The sequence below is a fragment of the Pseudopodoces humilis genome, chromosome 1, assembly GCF_049639895.1.
Source record: "Pseudopodoces humilis isolate 2021_Gansu_Grassland_sample_001 chromosome 1, ASM4963989v1, whole genome shotgun sequence".
In the NCBI taxonomy this organism is placed as follows: Eukaryota; Metazoa; Chordata; class Aves; order Passeriformes; family Paridae; genus Pseudopodoces; species Pseudopodoces humilis.
The window spans coordinates 76557404-76575761 of NC_142200.1; the positions used below are offsets into that span (position 1 = coordinate 76557404).

At 34.6% G+C, this 18358-nt stretch overlaps 1 protein-coding gene across 3 annotated transcripts in view; it reads right to left on the reverse strand.

Annotated features, from left to right (window-relative positions):
- Positions 1-18358, reverse strand: part of CDH18 (cadherin 18) — a 321195-nt gene that overhangs the window by 119477 nt on the left and 183360 nt on the right. For all 3 annotated transcript variants that reach the window (XM_088053404.1, XM_088053413.1, XM_088053400.1), the window contains exons 6-7: positions 11512-11806; positions 4979-5098 (exon numbers count right to left, since the gene is read on the reverse strand). In XM_088053404.1, coding sequence (XP_087909530.1) covers positions 4979-5098; positions 11512-11806 — 415 coding nt within the window. The remainder of the gene's footprint in view (positions 1-4978; positions 5099-11511; positions 11807-18358) is intronic.

The window sequence follows — 18358 nt, forward strand, 5'->3', positions numbered from 1 at the left end:
CTCGTCTCTCACACTTCATGATTAGCCTGGACTAATTTGCAGTGACAGTCTTTGATAAATAGAAATACATGTTTATTTTCTATTTAATATCTTAAAGTAAAACAAAAAAAACCAACCAAATAAACCAAAAAAACAATATTATATGTGACTAAGATCTTTCTAATATTGTTGCTGCAGCAGAACATTATAAATACGAATACAAATACCTGACATTTTTTTCCACATTCAATTCAATGACAAATTAGTTTCCCATCCTGCCAATGTCTGTACTTAAATTCGAAACTGCAACGAATGAAGGTTTTATCTCTTATTTTATAATACTTGCAGCAGAACTGCTAATTTGAAGAGACATATGCCCTACAGATTACTTCACTCTGTATATTTGGTTCAGAAAGACAGATGTACCTGAGAAGAGCTATGTAGAACTAACATACTCCAGACAGGATTTACCATGTAAGCAGTGGAATTGGACTACAGGTTTAACTTTCATTCCCGAAGCATGTAGCAATAGAAAGTGGGCTGCTATAGCTGCAACAAAAAGCACATAGTCTAATTTGAGGTTTCCTCAGAAAAGAAAAGGGCTCCTGGGGTTGGGTTACCAGTCAAATATTGGCTGTTGCCATTTGATGAGCCACACTTGACATAAGCAAAGAACAAGCAAGGATCGATCCCAGATCAAGTTTATGGATCAAAAGATCTCATGGTTTGGGAAAGGTGGAATACTGAATTTGCAGTTCAAATTCCCAGGAAAAGACTTCATGTGTATTTGGGCATTCCAAAAGATGCTCAAAGTTTGAAGACAGGTAGTGGGGGGGATATATATGTGGAAAGGTGGGAGTAGAAGGGAGAACTGTATTAAAACACTAAGAATCTGAATAAATTATGTGCTCTACGGTTCACTGATAACTTCGCTTTTTGTTTCATTTTCTCTTTACAAAGAAGTTAATGATACTCTAAAAATATAAAATTTAATGTTTTCTAGGGTTCCCTGAATATTTTGATTTAAGAAAACATACAATCCTATATGCATAATCTTTGCAAATATACATAAGATCTAGGCATTGACTCCTTCCCTCTTTTTTGCCAATATTATTAGTACATTATTATTTATAAAAGTTCAACAGACTGTTTCACTGCAGTTGGGGAGGAAGACAAATAGTAATCAGTAGAGGATATTGTCGTTAATTATTAATTACATAACTAGTTATGTAATTAATATATACACTCCATAGCTAATTACCAAAAGTATTTAATAAACACAAATACAGAGCAATTAATAGAAAGCCATTCAATATCAAAGGATTTTGAAAGTCTTAAAACTTTAGGTTATTCATGGAAAACAGTTTTGACTTTCACAGCCAAAATTACATAGTTGCAGCAAATTTCCATGCAGAACATTCACAATATTTCCCTAGGGGAAAGCAAAACAAAACACAGGCCCTAGAGCCAATCAGCTGATAAACTAAATTTTTGGTAGCCCGATGGAGATGAGGTTGCCGCACCTCCCTGTTTTTAATCCATGCTTTAGAAGCAATGTGAGGCCCAGTGGTGTTCCCACAAGGCACATAACAGATGAAACACACAATGGGTTACACACAAGTAGGACAGCTCAGCACTCAAACACAAACAGCACAAACACCCCATTCTCCTCCAGCTGTCCAGAAAGAGGGATGATTTATAATTGAAAATATACTCACAAACTCATATTTAGAGCATACAGGAGCATGGATTTCTCCTGTAACTTGCTGTACTTGGTCTATCCAGAAGCCAACAGCTGGACTTTGCACTTAGTGCCATTTGGACTTTCAACTCTGAGGCCTGAAGCTGCCCTCCAGCTCCAGGTATAGACACCCTTTTTATCCTGGACATAGTCACACATCTCCACTCAACCCAGCACACTTATTGATCCCCCACAGCCTTACATACTGAGTACATCCAGTAACAGTACCTGGATGCCTTGGGCCCTCAGTTCCCAATGCCATCCAGCTGGCTCCTGGCTCCCTAGCTCCCTGGTCTCCCCTTGCCTCATGCACAGAGGTACACAGCTACAAACAGGGCTCTCAATTCACATACCATACAGTTGCTTCAAATCAGTCTTGGCTCCTCCAACAACTGACTCCTGAGCTTTCTGGTCTGGACTTTTGGCCAAATGAATATTCATCACCTGAACTACTTGTCCAGCTTGCTGGCTATTTCAGCCTGAGACCCTGTAGTAATACCATATTGGCATAGACATCTGTGTAATACATGCACAGTCGGTATTTTCCAGTTTGCTGGCACCAGACACACAGACCCCTTTGACTCATTGTCCTGCTCCAGATGCTAGCACTTAAATCTCCATGCACACGTACATACAAGAGAGAGTTAGAATATGGAGCAAATTAAAACAGAGAACAGACTGCTGAACCAGGACAGGGCATGGCCAGCTAATAGTGCTGAGTGACACCTGTTAGCATATGGCTGGCCCCTTTTATCCTCTTACCTCTCCATTTGCTCTTGCTTTTCCCTCCCCACTCCATCTCAATCGTCCCTTTCACTGCCTATGGTCCTCCTTCTAGATATCCAAGAATAAGTCTACACAATCCTATTCTTGTCTGCATCTCATTATGTGTTCCATAGCCCTGTAGGCAGTAGCTTTCTCAGTCTGAACGGTGATCAGGGAAGTGTCTCCTTTTGATTCCTCATGATGGGCTTCAGCCCTGGCCCATAGGGCTGAGGCTGTTCTGGGTCAAACCTAGGAGGAGCTCGGACTCCATTCTATTTAGGACAGGGGGTTTTACTCTCCTACTCTCCCTGCACTGCACCTCTGCCCAAATTTGATGTGTGGAGAAGAGCCTTTTATTAGATAAGCTGACAAAGCTGTTTTTCTGTCAAAAACACTTTTTTCCTACTTCAGAGTTTGTAATTTGGTGCTTTTCCTTTATTATACTTTAAATGTATGAATTCCATAGCCTTATTCTGTAATCTTATTTAAACTATTCTAACCTTAGTTTCTAAAAATTCATAACTTTAAAGTCATCAGATACTGTTTAAAACCAAGTATAGGAAGTACTAAACTAGAAGTATCAGACTTTTTAAGATGAGTATTGACACTAGAGCTTGATGTCTGTTTCTGATTTCTTCAAGAAACTTTACTGATCATGATACGAGATCCCTTGGCTTCATAAACAACATTCAGTCATGAATGCTGGGATCTTTCCCTTTCCCTTTTTCCCTCTTTTGGACCTCCTTTGTTGTAAAGGAAGCTTGTGCATCTAAGTGTAAATTCAGAAGACTTCCACATAAAGTATAGTTGAGCTGGAATTGAACAAATGAGGTATTAGGAAAAGTAGGTCACAGAAATGCTTGCAAATTCAGAAGAGTGATGTTTTAAAAAATTAGTCTTAAACCCCAAAAATTCAAAATGAAATTTTATAGTGAGGAACTCTATTCTTCAAGACTTCTCCATCTTTTCCAATATTCTTCTTCCCATTTTATCGTGCCAAACTAAATTAACTGCTATTCTACAATTATAAAAAGGCAACTTATAAAAGCAAAAAGCTTTCTCCTGTTTTTTCACCATTGCACTATTTACCTAATTTTCACATTTTCATAGAATATGGTATCAGAATAATTTTCATATTCTAGACAAATATAAAAAAGAGTTGAAGTTCAAAAAGAGTTATTAAATCCCTGTCAAATCTAAGGCTTGAGGAGTGAAAATACACCATCTGTTCTTTCATTATAACAATCATATTTCTTGTGTGATACAGACTTGATACAGAGAATATCCATTATGATTCTTCACTGACTGAATAAGAGTTCCAGACTACAAGTTCTATACCACTATGAAAAAAAAGAAAATGCAGGTCATTGCCTCAGAGTGCCTAAACTGTTTTAGAAATATGAACTAAAGTTATATTTCTAAGTATCATAAAGGCAAGGAGAGCATGAGGACTGTACCACTCATTTTCCATTCTAGGCCTTTCTAACATGAGCTCACAAATGTATAGAACATTTTAGGTTGAGACAGACCTTCCTCTGAGGGTCATGGAGTTTGGTCTCCTAATCAAAGCAGCACTAACCTCAAAGCTCTCTGAGTTGGCACAGATACACTTCTCTTGTAATGAAACCAGGTACACCTCCAAGTACCAAAGGGATCAATGTACACAGGCCAAGAAACTTCTGTTCAGTGTGTTTAATTTTCCCCCTCAGTATTAAAGCTTTGATATAGAGAGGGAAAAACAGTTAAAAAAATTATATAAAAATATACTTTCTTAAATTATATTTTCTAATTATTGAAGACTTCGAATACACACTAAAAATGCATAATCATCTTAATATCATTATCATAATAATGCTCTGCAAAAAACTCACAAACTAATAACTACTCCCATCCCCAAAAGAGATTTACCTTCTCTTTAAATAAAACAGTTTGGATATACTATACATAACTTACACTTTGTGGAAAAGAAAAAAAAAAAAGGGTGATGTATAGAGTTTAAACATAAATATTTCAGTTCATTCTACTTCTCAAATCACAGAATGAATTTTCAGTTAAATAGCAATCCTGCAGTTGTATAAAACCACAAATTGTAACAATTTATTTTGGTATATGTGTTTAAGCACACATCCAATAATCCTCCCAAGCCTATCCTTCAGGCAAAACAAACCATTGAAAATCATAATGTGTTAGGCATACTTGAATCACTTCCTAAACAGAGGCTTGAAAAGATGAAAGAGTGCTATTCCAGTTTGGCTGAATGGTTCACATCATGACATGATGCAGAATTAATTCTGTACACAGCAGGCTCATTTTAGTACTCAGCAAAACATAGCAACTTATAAATTTCATAGTGTTAAAGCAAGAAGCAGTCTACAAAAAAACTAAGAAAAAAAAGTCCGCATATCTGCATTGTGTACATCACATTTAACCTGCCAGGCTTCATTAACTCTAACATATTGGCTAAGTCATATCAACAGAAATATAAATACCCACCTGTTTTGGGGTCAACAGAAAAATATGGCTGTCCCTGAAGAATACTGTACACTACTCTGGCACTGTTTCCATATGTGGGGTCATCTGCATCCGTGGCTGTCACCTGTAGAACAGATGTACCTGTATATACAGGAAAATAAACATTAACTTGCAATAAATAAAATTTTCTGATAAATATTTTCAAACACATTTTAAAAAAGCCTCTAATGTCCTCACATTCTAAAACTGAGCGATTAATAACATTAATTGTTATCATCATATAATTTTTTAAGGAAAAATAGTTACACACATTTGAAAAAAAAATAAATCTTTATATATGATGTGTAAATTGACTGTACAAACTTAGAAACTACAGAGATGTAAACATAAATAGTAACTATATAGCATGCATGTTTACATATGTTCACACACATAGATTGCAAACATGGATATTGACTTCTAAATAACACCGATTTATGGACTTCAGGATTATCTTCATCCACAATACAAATTAATGATGAAGTATAAAAAATAACATGTATAAATTCCCCCAAATGAACTAAAGTTGCTAAATGAATAAAAAAATCTAACTATTGGAAGGCATCAAAGATCTGGAAATAACTACTAGAACCTTGTTGGGGATGCAAATTAGAAAGATAAGTTCAAAAGACAATTATTTTTATGCTAGTAATAAAAACAACTAGAAGAACAAAATAAAAGTTTCTAGCACATCACTAGGTGGGATAAGTTATGAGCAACCTTTTGAGAAAATAAAATGCCTAAATGCTGCACAGATAGAAATGGAGACTAGTGATTTTTTCATTTTAGCGTATTTTTCAAGGCATGTAATGATGAATCTTTGCTATCACTTGCAAACACTTCCCATAAGAAATCAGTACGTGTAAGATTGCAATTTAATAAAGGCTCAGACTTCACTGTATTTGTTTATCTTTATGCAGACGCAGCTTTCTACAGGCTCCTTGGTTCAGCATTAAAATACCATAATAATAACAGAACAGGCTGCTCTCACATAAATCTGCATCTGAAAGCAGATTCTCATCTAAATTAACCACTGAAGTATTGCATCCACTCTGGGGTGTTCAATTTCATATTTAGTAGAGAGGAGAAGTATGTCTTTGAATTGAAACCCTTGATCTCCTTCACTTGTTGCACTTTGATTTGTCTTATAGAACCGTTTTGGAGCATGGTAACTAGATTTCTTCAGATGAAGCTAAACCAGGAGATGTGCTTTAGAAGCACATCAGATTTATTTTGACTGCTAATAGGCACGTAGTCTCAGAGACCAGGCAAGAGCTAATCTAAAATAAGATTTCACAAATACATACAGCATGGACATCAGTTTCTCAATTCCAGTTATTCAGCCTCTTAGATCAATTTCTATTTCACAGAAACATTTGTTAATGTGCACATTCTCAGTGTACACTTGAATTAGAATTATGTCAAGTCATGGAGTTTCACTGCAGGTCCAGCAAACTAAGCACGGAAACCTTCACAGATTTGGTTTCTACCCTCTTTGAGAAACTTTTCACTCATTTGTACCATGATAACTTGCACACCAAGAGCTGCTGTTTGTATCTCTATTGGAGACTTAGTAAAACTGTATGCAAATATGTCTGCATACTTAAATACAGTGACTTCTGGTCTCCAAAAAGCTCAGGTGTATGCAGTCTCATATGCAAATGTACTAACAAACCAAGTATAAGGATACCTGGATGACCTTGAAACTGAATATTGTAATAAAATCAAGCTGGGGATAGATGTATATTCATAATTATTCAGATGTTAATGTTAAAAGTAACTAAACTACTGTATTTGTGCTCATGTTGAAAGGTAAACAAATGTGAATTAAAGCTTGTATTTTTTTCTTAAAATGTTCTAGGAATAAGTTCAGTCCTATTTATTTGCTATCTAAACACAGAATAAGAGATCACTTCCAGGAACATACATTTCCCCCTGCTAGTCTATGACACTTGAAAGCTGCAATGACATATTTCTGTAGCCCAGTTTGTAAATAATTCCTAGCTTGAGAGGAACCAGTATGGCTCAACCTTGTGGAATCACTGAAGATTTAGATATAGGTTATATGAACCTATATGAAGATAAAGGTTATAGATGAACAACGATTTTATTTTACTTTCCAGTTGCGTAAAACAAAAACATATCTATTAAATTAGTATAGTCAGTCACCTACCAGAGTTTACTATCCAGAATGCTGAGCAACCTGTGTACCTTTTTTCTGTAGTTTTTCCTTTTTCTGGGAAAACAGTTACCAGCCGTGTGAGTTTCCAATAGCACTTTCCCCCAGAATTCTAGGTTATCAAGATATGTCTTGAACTCGATAAACATATTTTGGCTATTTCAGAAGAAAATATCAGAAATACTGTGATTTCATAGTTCTCTTCTTCTTTGAAGACTTTCTTCTCTCCTTATTTTAAAAGAATCTTAGTGCTTGTATAACTCATTGATGTGAGAGAAAAGAAATAGAACCAGTGAAAGGCAGCATCTCACAAAGCAGCTGACAGGTCATTTTAGGATGAATGGAATGCCATTGTATCCTAAAATTTGTCACAGTGATTTTCTAATGCAACTGTATCTCTCTCCCAAGAAACACCTGATAATAGCAATTTAGTATTGAATAATGGTAAAGCGTTCTCTTCCTACCTAAAAGAACCCTTAGAATCACAAATTTTAACTCAACCTCCCACCCCACATCTCAAACTCTCATTCAGTGGAGTAAGAGTTTAGCTTCATGTGGAATTAAGCTTCAGAATCTTAACTTCTTCACTGTCTCACACAAGCATGCTCAGCATTTTATAAGATATCCCCATACCAGCCTTTTGCCTGACTCTTGCCTGGTTTCCTGAGCACCAAGGAAAGGCAGCTTGTGAAAGCTGCAGGTTAGAATGCCTTGCAAAAAAAAAAAGGCAAAGAGGGTACTTTTACCTTCCAACTAGTCCTTTCAAAGGACATCATTCATGTTCATCTGCACAACAGGCAAATCACAATTTGGGATATATTTGTATCATTTAGATGCAGCATCATTTTTTGTTGTCCTGCTAGGTGTAATGAAGATTTAGATGGAGAATTACACAGTACTGTTCTCTTGCTAGTTTAAATGTTAAGTAAAAAAAAAAAAAACAAAAAAAAAAGTAATCAGCAACAAAAGATAAGGGTCTAATTTCTCCAGCACCACAGGAGAGATATGAACATCAGACCCATACCTTCCTACCTTCCATTCTTTCTTTACTAGCTTACTGTGAGTTCCTGTCAAGAAAAAACTCAGTTTTCCTAGGAAAGAATTATGTCACTCCAGTTAGACAATAAAATACTTTTCCCCCACAACTGAAGTCTCTGCTTATTCAACTACCATTTCATATGCTTTCCCACTACATCTCAGATTACATTTTGGGTATTCTGTTTTCTTAGTTAATGCATTATAAAGAGCTGCAAAACATGTCTGTATGCTCTGAACATAACTTTATAAGCTTTATCTTTTTTTCTGGTGTAAAAAAAAATTCAATTGGGGAACTAAATTGTGTTTTTATTTAAAAATTACTCCATCTGTTTTTTTCTCTATTTTTTAAAAAGCAGTTTGCAAGAAAAATTTTGTGAAGTTATATCTCAAAGAAAAGCTGAAAGGGAATATTGCAACTTGCCTCTCTGAAGACAAAATTTTAATGTTTAATGAGGCAGTTTCATAAAATATGTCTGTTGAGAATGCAAATTTTTATGCATGACTTTTCATAGTTGTCTGTACTATTAAATCTCAAATGGATCAACATTGAACAAAAACTTAAATTATAAAAAGATGAAGTTTAATAAACACAGGGATTCTCTGCCTAACTAAGGTAATTCTTAGTACTGTTAGAAAACACTAACAAGTCAACAAAATACGATTTAGTTTCACAACACAGGAAGTTAAATAGGCACTTCTAATAAAACTCATATTTATGGGAGTTATAAAGGAAGACAGCATTGTCTTCCAGATTATCTGAAATTATGACTACCTCACACTGCAATACTCTCAAAATAAGTTCAGAAGCATCTACTGTGCCGAGTAATTTCTTAAGTAGAATTTATTTGGAATACTCTTCTTATCAGAAAATCACAGAATGGTTAGGGTTGGAAGGGACACAGAGAGGTTATCTAGTCTCACCTCTAAATGACCTCAGCAGTAAAAAGTTAACATGGAGTGTTTCAGTCATTTTGCAGCTGACAGTTAACACATATAGAAGTCTTTTACTGATTGGAAAATATTCTTATTTTAATTTACATAGATGACTTTCATAAACCTTAAAACAGACCACAGAAATCTCAATGTAACTGAGTTTTTTAAAGTACGGAAGAAATAATTTCAGATATAAATCTTGGTTCTTGAGACAAATTTTAGGGAAAAATTTCATTGAAGGCACTGAATAGACATTTTCTTTCATCTCTCCCAGAACAGTACATAAAGCATAAATAGTATGTTTATATTATGTTGCAGTGAAAACTGTGATCTAATATTTGCCAAAACAATAAACAAAACTTTCCTGTACTTACTTGTCAGTGACTTGAGAAATAGACAAAAAACTTGAAGAATAGCCATAAAGGTCCTACAGCTTTTACAATTAGATTAAGTTCAATTTGTGGGGAAAATACCAGCTAGGATCTTGAGGAGACAAACAAGAACCTGCTGCTGAACCTAAGCAAAATAATGGCAATCAAAACTAATGCCACTTAACATGGGAACTGTTGCAGAGAGACAGTAATTGTGAAAGATCTTTAAATGATAATATAAAAATCAGAAGAAATATTCCGAGTGTGGCCTCCTTAGAAATTCACAGAATAACAAGTTCAGTTAGGTATAGACTCCACAGCTAAATGTCAAAAAACTGTGCTAATTATAGAACTAATAAAAGTGACAGAAGTATCTCCATCATTTGACACAAAGAATGTATCCTGTGGAAGTAGTAATAGAATTAGTCTTCTTGAGATTGAAGACAATAAAAACGTTTTCAGAATGCAACAAATACAAACAAATCAATAGGAGAAAAAAGAAAATAGAGATAATAAATTTGTAATGAAAATATAATGTATACCTACAACAGAATGTCAGTATGATAGCATATGAAAATTCAGATTTATTCACACAACAAAAAAGCTTTGTGGAATAGATATTTTAATGATTTGCCTCAAGTACAACCAGTAAAGTGTTTGATTTATAAAACATACGCATCAATTTTCTATTTAACCAGTAAAACTTCATTAGTTTACCATGATCGACTGTGTTTTACAACATAAAACACCATCCCAGATGATTCAAATCAATTTTTGGAAAACAGCAACATGTATGATGTAGCTGAATAGTAATACTAGATTCTGATTACTGGAGAATTATGACTAACATTTATGTAAGAATTCTCAATATTGAGAAGATGAAAAAAAATAAAACTTTCATAAATACAAAACAAATAAAAATCATTACATTAGCTACTTTTGATTTTGAAGATAATATTGATCTCTCATCCACTATCTTTCCTCCAATGCAGAAAACAAAATTCCTCTAACGGTGAAGGAAATAATCAATTAAGATTGTTTCCATTAAAGACAAAGAAAACCAAAGAAAGATGGAGTTACACATTTTTGGAAACAGTTGGTAAAGGAAATTAATTACTCATTAAGAGTAATGTGGTGTAATGGGAGATAACTGTGGTGTAATGGGAGATAACTGAGATAAAAGCTTAGATGACACTGAAATGAACAGCAACTCCAACAGTAAAGCTTTGTGCCACAGTGAATTATCAAAGACAGCTGAAGAGGTTTTTTACAGAGACATTCTTACTGGAAGCTCTATGCACTCACTGTAGTAATTCACACAAACATGTATTGTTTGCATTGTCCTGGACTTATGATACTACTCACAGAAATACTGCACTTTTGTCCTTGTAAAAAATTCTGCTGGGAATTCTATTAGAGGAAAATCATAAACTAATTTCAGCACCAGAGAAGTTTGAATAAGAAGATTGCATAACGTATTACCTCAATGAATAAGGATATCTGAACTATACAACAAGGAAAACTAAAGATTGGAACCTTTTTAAACTTCACTTTATAAGAAACTTCATAAATAAACATATGTCTAAAATAATCTAGGAAACTACTGTTCCTTTGTGTTTTATTCTGTGAATTGCATAGACTGCACATGTAGACATAAGCACATGGCATAAGAGAATGCCATGAAGTGTGCAGCTGAATGAGGATATATTAATACATCTTGTTTCTAGAATTGGAACTACAATTTGCCAAAGAATGTATGTTGAAGTATTCAAGATTAAGAGTGACTCTCATCTTACAACCAGTATGAGTGTCTGCATACTGTTTTCTTACTATGAATGTTACAAGTAATGTCTTCTTCTATCACGTCTTCTTATCTCTTCTTACCTCAAATATATTTAACATACACTCAATGATGTGATGATAATTTTGACAAACAGTATGTGGCATTTGCACTTGTTAAAAGATTGTTGAATAGCACAGTTTGTTTTCCTTACCCATTTCAGACATCTCTGGCACAGTAACAATATATGGTCCATCTGTAAATTTTGGTGCATTGTCGTTGATATCCTGCACTTTGATAATGAACTCAGATTCAGGCTCGAGTGGCTTGTTTGTCCGTCTATCAATAGCTTGGGCATGAAGTACATAGTGTGTCTTCTGTTCTCGATCTAGGCTTTTGGTTGAATGGATGTCTCCAGTTGTGTCATCAATAATAAATATAGTCCCTGCCCCTTCTCCAGTAAGGATGTATTTGACTGATCCATCACCTTTGTCAGAATTGGAATGCAGCTGTAGAATAAAAACACATAAAATCATATAAAATTAATTAAAAAATTCATTAAAGGTCATAAAAATGATAAGATTACTGTTAGCACCCCTCTATTTTGTTCTCACCCTTCCTAATTACTGCCGTAATTCCTCATATGCTCTTTCTGGCAACTCAGTCATTTTGTTCAGGGTAATTTTCCAACCAGCCTAGTTAATTTCTTAAACTGGGATTTCTTGGGTTATGCATCTGTTCTAGAAAACTTCCCTAAGTCAAGAATATTCTAGTAATTTTGTTGATTTTGTTTGGTTTTGGTTTTAGTCCTTCTAGTAGTTATTTTACAGCACTCATTGCTTGAAATCCTGTTCTAACCACTAAACTCGATGCATTCCCACCGAGGATTGTCCACTGCAATGATAGCAATTCTGTTCCACCAACATTTTCCTCAGTGGACCCAAAGGAAACATCATTTACTGTAAAAGGAAACTGCACACTGTGCCAGTGGCAGATGTCTGTCCAGGATTACTCTATCCCACAACAAAACACAGGCATTTTCTTTGGATTTTGTTTGTTTATTTTTAGCTAGAAACTTATCTAACTTGCTTGTATTTATATTATTTATAGTTAAATGCTGAAAGTTTGAAAGAGACTTTCAGCATTTTCATTGTTCATAACACCCTGTGCTATGAAATATACATTAAATATATTGTACTGTTCCTTTATTACAGTCAAATTTTAATTTATTGGGGGAGTGGCAGGGGGAAGGAAAACCCAGTAAGTAGATTGGCATGTTAAAAAATGACATGAAATGGCTTCCCACTGCCTCAATGTTCCTAACCTGACTTTAAAGAATTGATTGTTTAGAATAGAAATGAACATGTGTTCTTTGATAAGAGTGATTTTTATATAAACTGAGAAATTTTGAGCATTTTCTTTTTTTTCTTTCTTTGAAACAACTTTGAGAGCATAATATATTTCTTGAGGAGCACAATAAGAACAAAGTGATAATGCAGAAATGAACAGCTTCAGGTATTGTGCAGTTATACTGTGATGTGAAATCAGAAGGAAAACTTTCTTATTTTAAGAAGACATTAATTTTTATCCTTATCCTACTGCCCTGAATATTTTTCAGTATCTGCAGTGCGTCAGCACTAAATTTTGATACAGAATCTGAGCAAAGGAGAAATGAATGACAGATATTATTTTTAATTCTTAGGATGCAAGGTGTTACTTCCCTGTTTTCGTTCTGAGTTCAAAAACCATAGAGGGCTTAACAGAGGGAAAATAAGACTTGTATGGCAGAAAACGTATTTTTTTTTAACCTAAAACACAAGATACAGAGGTGATGATATTTTCTCACATACTAGGTGAATATTTTTTTTTTCTGGGTTTTTCTCTTGCCTTTAAAACTACCTTCCTTGTTATTTGTAAAAGGAGTAAGCATATAGTGCTTGAGAAGATTTTTCATCTTTTCTACTAAATTCTTTAAATGATGGTGTTGCACAGAGTTTATATCTTGTATGGTAGGGGGGCTTGGAAGGAGGAAATTAAATAAATTTTAAAAGTTTTCCAACTGATAAAATTTTAGCACAACTTCAGTCAATGCACTATATACTCATCTGAGTCACATGAAGATCAGACTTAATAAACAAAAACTGGGTCATTACTGTGGACCCCCCCCTTTTTTTTTTCTTAATCAAAGAAAGAAAGAAGTAGAAAAAGAGTCTGTTTGGCATGTCTTTATGGGGCAGCAGAACAGTCTTACACATCATTTGCATTAGTCATTGGCAAAATTAATTGCTTCCTATCCTTAGAATAATACTGTACTTTATTAACTAAGAAATAATTCATTCTATGTAAAACACCAAGAATCCAAACTTCCTACAAAATCTAAATGTTATTTGAGTGATTTATTCCCAAAAACAAGAGTATGGGTATTCTGGTATTCTAGCATAGGTTTACTGTTACTTTAATTTTTCAAAAACAAATAGAATTATAGATGAAATGATTTGATTTATTTTATTTTGTGATAAAATGAGTCCTCAGTGCTAGTGTTTGCAAATGGTATCAGCAAAATGACAAATGAATTTATGATGCTATAAGAAGCTCAAAACTAATTCAAACTGAAAAAGACCAAAAGACTTTCCATCATATTTCTCTCCTTTTACCTTTATGGGTGTATATGTAAAATCAGATTCAGGTATACCAAATAGAGATCCCAGCAAAAATCATTGCATCTATAAGTGGAATTATGAACATATGAATCAATTAAAAAATTGTTAGGTAAGAAATACACAGAATAAGGAACTGCTGTAGAATATAAAAATTAAAGTTCTCCAAAACACCAAATATCAACATACACATGCCATTCCAATACCATACTGCAGAAAGCCACATTCACAAATTCATTGTGATGGCATGAAATGCATGGACCATTTGGAAGATTAGTAACATTAGTTATTTTTTTTATTGTGAAGAAATCACTCTTTGTATTTTTCATCAGTGAAGAAAGTACAGATGTATTTTGAGGGTTTCTACATTAAAAATTTACAGAGGTTTTTTACATTAAAAACTAAGAAAAGTTAAGAAACACAAAAGATACTCAACTGATTTCATGGTCAACAGATTAAATGTTATTCCTGCTAAACATTGTGTTACCCAATAAGCCTCAACTGAAAAAAACAGGCAAGAACATCAGAAGAAAACTATCTGCATATTAATAACCACTGAAAGCTTTCCATTACAACTGGGTCTTTTAAACTGCAGTGGTAAGGAAACAACTGAAAAGAAGTAAAAGCTAAAAGAAGTTCCTGCTTCCTTACTTCCAGATATGTCTTATATTGTTTGAAATATAACACTTTGATTTATGCCTTTTAACTTCTAATACTGAATTTTAATCTCACAGAGGACAATTTTGCATAGCAAATGGCATTTTCTTTGTCAGTGGTTTATATTTCTGTTTTCCTGCAAAGTAAAGATTAAAGAACTGTTTGTCTTCTTTAATTCTTCCATCTTAGTACAAATTGGTCCAAGTAGAAAAATATCAATGCTTCTCTCAAATGCTTATTTGCAATATGCGTTGTGCTGAGAGAGCCCCTGGGAATCCCTACTTAAGACAATGTTTACTAGATTAACGAGAGATTTATGTCCCCAAGCATGGTGCACTTATCTCTTTTCTCTCTGCACTAAGAAACTGTCTCCACAACAAGAAGTTTACACCACAAAAACTTTTCCAATTACAGTAAGTGTAATTCACCTCTTATGTCACAAATACATGGTTTGGGAGAGTGTATTTCTGCAGCACTGCCTCTAATAGTTTCTAAAATATATTGACGGAGCAAAATCTAGCTGGACGATAGTGGCCTTTCTGTCTGTTTAGGACTGAGATTGATTTCAGATTAATTTGACACAGAGGAGAATGTCACTAAGTAAGGCAAATGCAAGTCAACCCATGTTTTGTTCAGACCTAATTCGTGTGACCTGGGGAAGTGACCTCAAACCAGATCCCTAGAAAGGGTGTGTCCCAGTCATGACCCACTTTGGGGAATCTCCAGTGTTCCTGTCCCAGGGAGCTTCCTCACTCTGCTGATCTCTGACAACATCTCCAATTCTCCAGACTGCAGTCAGTGCAGGCTTCTGAATTCCCTGTGGAAATAAGGACTCTATTCTAAGTGATGGACTGCCTTCTGCAAACATTACAGCTGGTTTGGTTATGCTTCCAAGAAGAATATATCTGTTTAACATTCTGAATCTGTCCATAAACAGAAGCCACCAGAAAGTATTCAATTTTCTTCCCCTTTGGTAATTATTCCTGTCTTTATTTCTCTGATTATTTTTAGGGAAAGAAGAAACTGAAAATAATAGTGAAAGAGAATATATCTGGAATATCCCCTTTGCCACCCACAGTGGCCAACACTTCTTGACATATTTAATGACAAGTTGCACCCAGGAAGATTTATGATGGTTCCTCAATCTTTAACTAGCCCATATCAGCAATGTATGACTGATTTTGCAGAACAGTAACCAAGGTATCCCTCTTTTGCTAAGGCTTCAACGTTTTTCTTCCATCAGTCCATTTAAAAGCTCATTTTCTTTTAGAATTCTTGCAGAAATTGCATAAGGGCTACATTAATCAAAGGCATGATTTGCAGATACTTGCAAATATTTCAGTTAATGAGTTTTCTTTATATTCTTATATTAATTTTGATACTATGAATCTGTAAATACTTTTTTTGATGCACTAGCATATTAACTGCTGTAAAATGAATTCACAGATTGAAGGCTAATTGCCCACCTAGTACAGCATTGTTACTGCTTGTAACTGAAAAATGATCTAGTGGCTAAAGCCTAATCACAGCCACAAATACCAGGTGGCTGCTGCTTAATTACTGGCCTTATTTACTACCAATCACTTCATACATCTGCATTGTTTTAGGTGATGTTTAGCCACTTCGTACATCCAAATATTTAAACATACCTGCTTGTCAAGAAACTGACCACAAATAGACAGAAACTACTGGACAATAGGAAAGAGGCCCAATGGGAAAGAATACACACCAATAGGTACTAAAAAACCAATCCAAAAATTGAGAAGAAAGCCAACATCCTACTTCTGCTGGGAATTTGGAGTGTTAACTATTCACAGGGATCACCATTCTCCCCTGCACTTGCCTCAGGAAAACAAGCTGCAACCAGGAAACCATGCATGACCAGAAAAGAAAAAAGCCTGGATATGAGGGGCAATTGTAAAGTTGAAGAGTTGTCTGTTAGTGATTTAACTGCATGACTGCTTCTTCCTGTTTGCTTTTGTTGAAAAATCTGCATTCTTGGAGTGTTGTGTGGGTGGCATTTTAAGTGGACTGCTTATGATTTTTACAGTATTTTTAATTGGACTAACAATGAATTCTTGATATATGATCTGGATACATCTTGTTCCAGCAACAAAAATATAATGAAGAGATTGCCTTATATGAAAAAAAATTAAAATCCAAGGCCGATTTGAAAATCTCAGGAACTGTTGCACTAACCTAATGAATTTAATCAGAGTAGAAGTGGAAAGTATTTTAAAATAACTGCAGATAATTAAAAATTAGTGTTGAAAAATAATAAAAAATAAGAATAGTTTGTGCAGGATTCCATAAGCAAAACCTGAGTTATGGTAGTGACACTACCATTATGTCTTGCATAAATATTGTGTTCTGTTCAGAGAGCACGACATTCTTTCAAGGAAAGCAGCAGAATCTCCCCGTCTTAATTTGTTGTCACTGTCAATCAGTTTAACTTGACAAGAGGGCCTTAGCACAACACAACTGCAGTAAAGTCTACCAATGAGTGCCCAGCCCAGAGGAATGACAAAATTATGCCCAAACAACATGATCTATGACCTTTAGCAAAACACAGAGGAATGTATTAAGTTACTTAGCTTTTGTTACATGGAATGGTTTATTGTCTCACTAAAACATCAAAATGGAGAAATATAAAGAATTAATAGTAGAGCACTAAAACACTGAGTAAAAATACTTTCATCTTCCCTCTAATAAGAACTGCAATCATACTGACTTCCGTATTTATGTAGACAAAACACTTAATTTAAAAGAAATGTTACAGTAACTTATTAGTTGCAAAAGCTGCATTTAAAATTTTTCTTGATGGCACACACAGCAAAAGCAGAGTCTAGCTGATACTACTGAAATGTTCATTGTGTCTATGCAGTAAAAACATCATCAGATTTGCTGCTGACTTGCTTCCCTTGGTGTGAGCTATAATATCTATTTAAATGGAAGACACTGCTCTGGGCAATGTCACACATTTTGATGGAATTTTCAGAGGGAATCATTAGCCCAGGAGATAACAGTACTATCCATAGCAGTGTCCACAAATTGACAAGAAGTTATTCCACATCCTTGTCAAACAGAGGAAGAAAATAGAAAACCGCAATTTCCCCCATCTGCTGAATGAGTTTTCTGAGATAGAAGAAAAATAATTGGATTGCAATCATCCAGGAAAAACACAACTGAAACAGTATTAACTCCACAATATAACACTATAGCACACAAACATCTGTTCTTGAAAGATGTTTTTGCTTTCAAGCGGCTTCTCTGAAGTCTGCTCCTTTGCTGCAGCCATTAGGAAGACTGTAATGGCAGAAGTATGCAGGTGCATAAGCAATCACACCTGAAACAACATCAGGCATAGTAAAGCAGCCACAAGTGGTCAACATTAGCTTCTATTTTCTCTCTGTACAAAAGGACTCCAGGGAATGAAAGGAAAAAAGCAAAAATAATAATAAAAAAAAAATAATTCCAAAACACCAAAAAAAATATATAGAAAACTGTCATTTTTTTTTCAAATAACTATATATTTTTAAAAAAAGTAGAATGCCAAATTGTTCTTTCAGTGTACCATGTGCCCATACTATACATCTTCCCTATGGAAGAAAAATAATTACACTCTGGTGAAGTTTTCATCTGAACTCTCTTCACAGCAGTAAGCTATCATTTCATATATCTTTTTCTTAGGCAAATGTTGTGATGGGCATATAAACTATTTTTTTCCTAGCAAGTAGGATTTACATA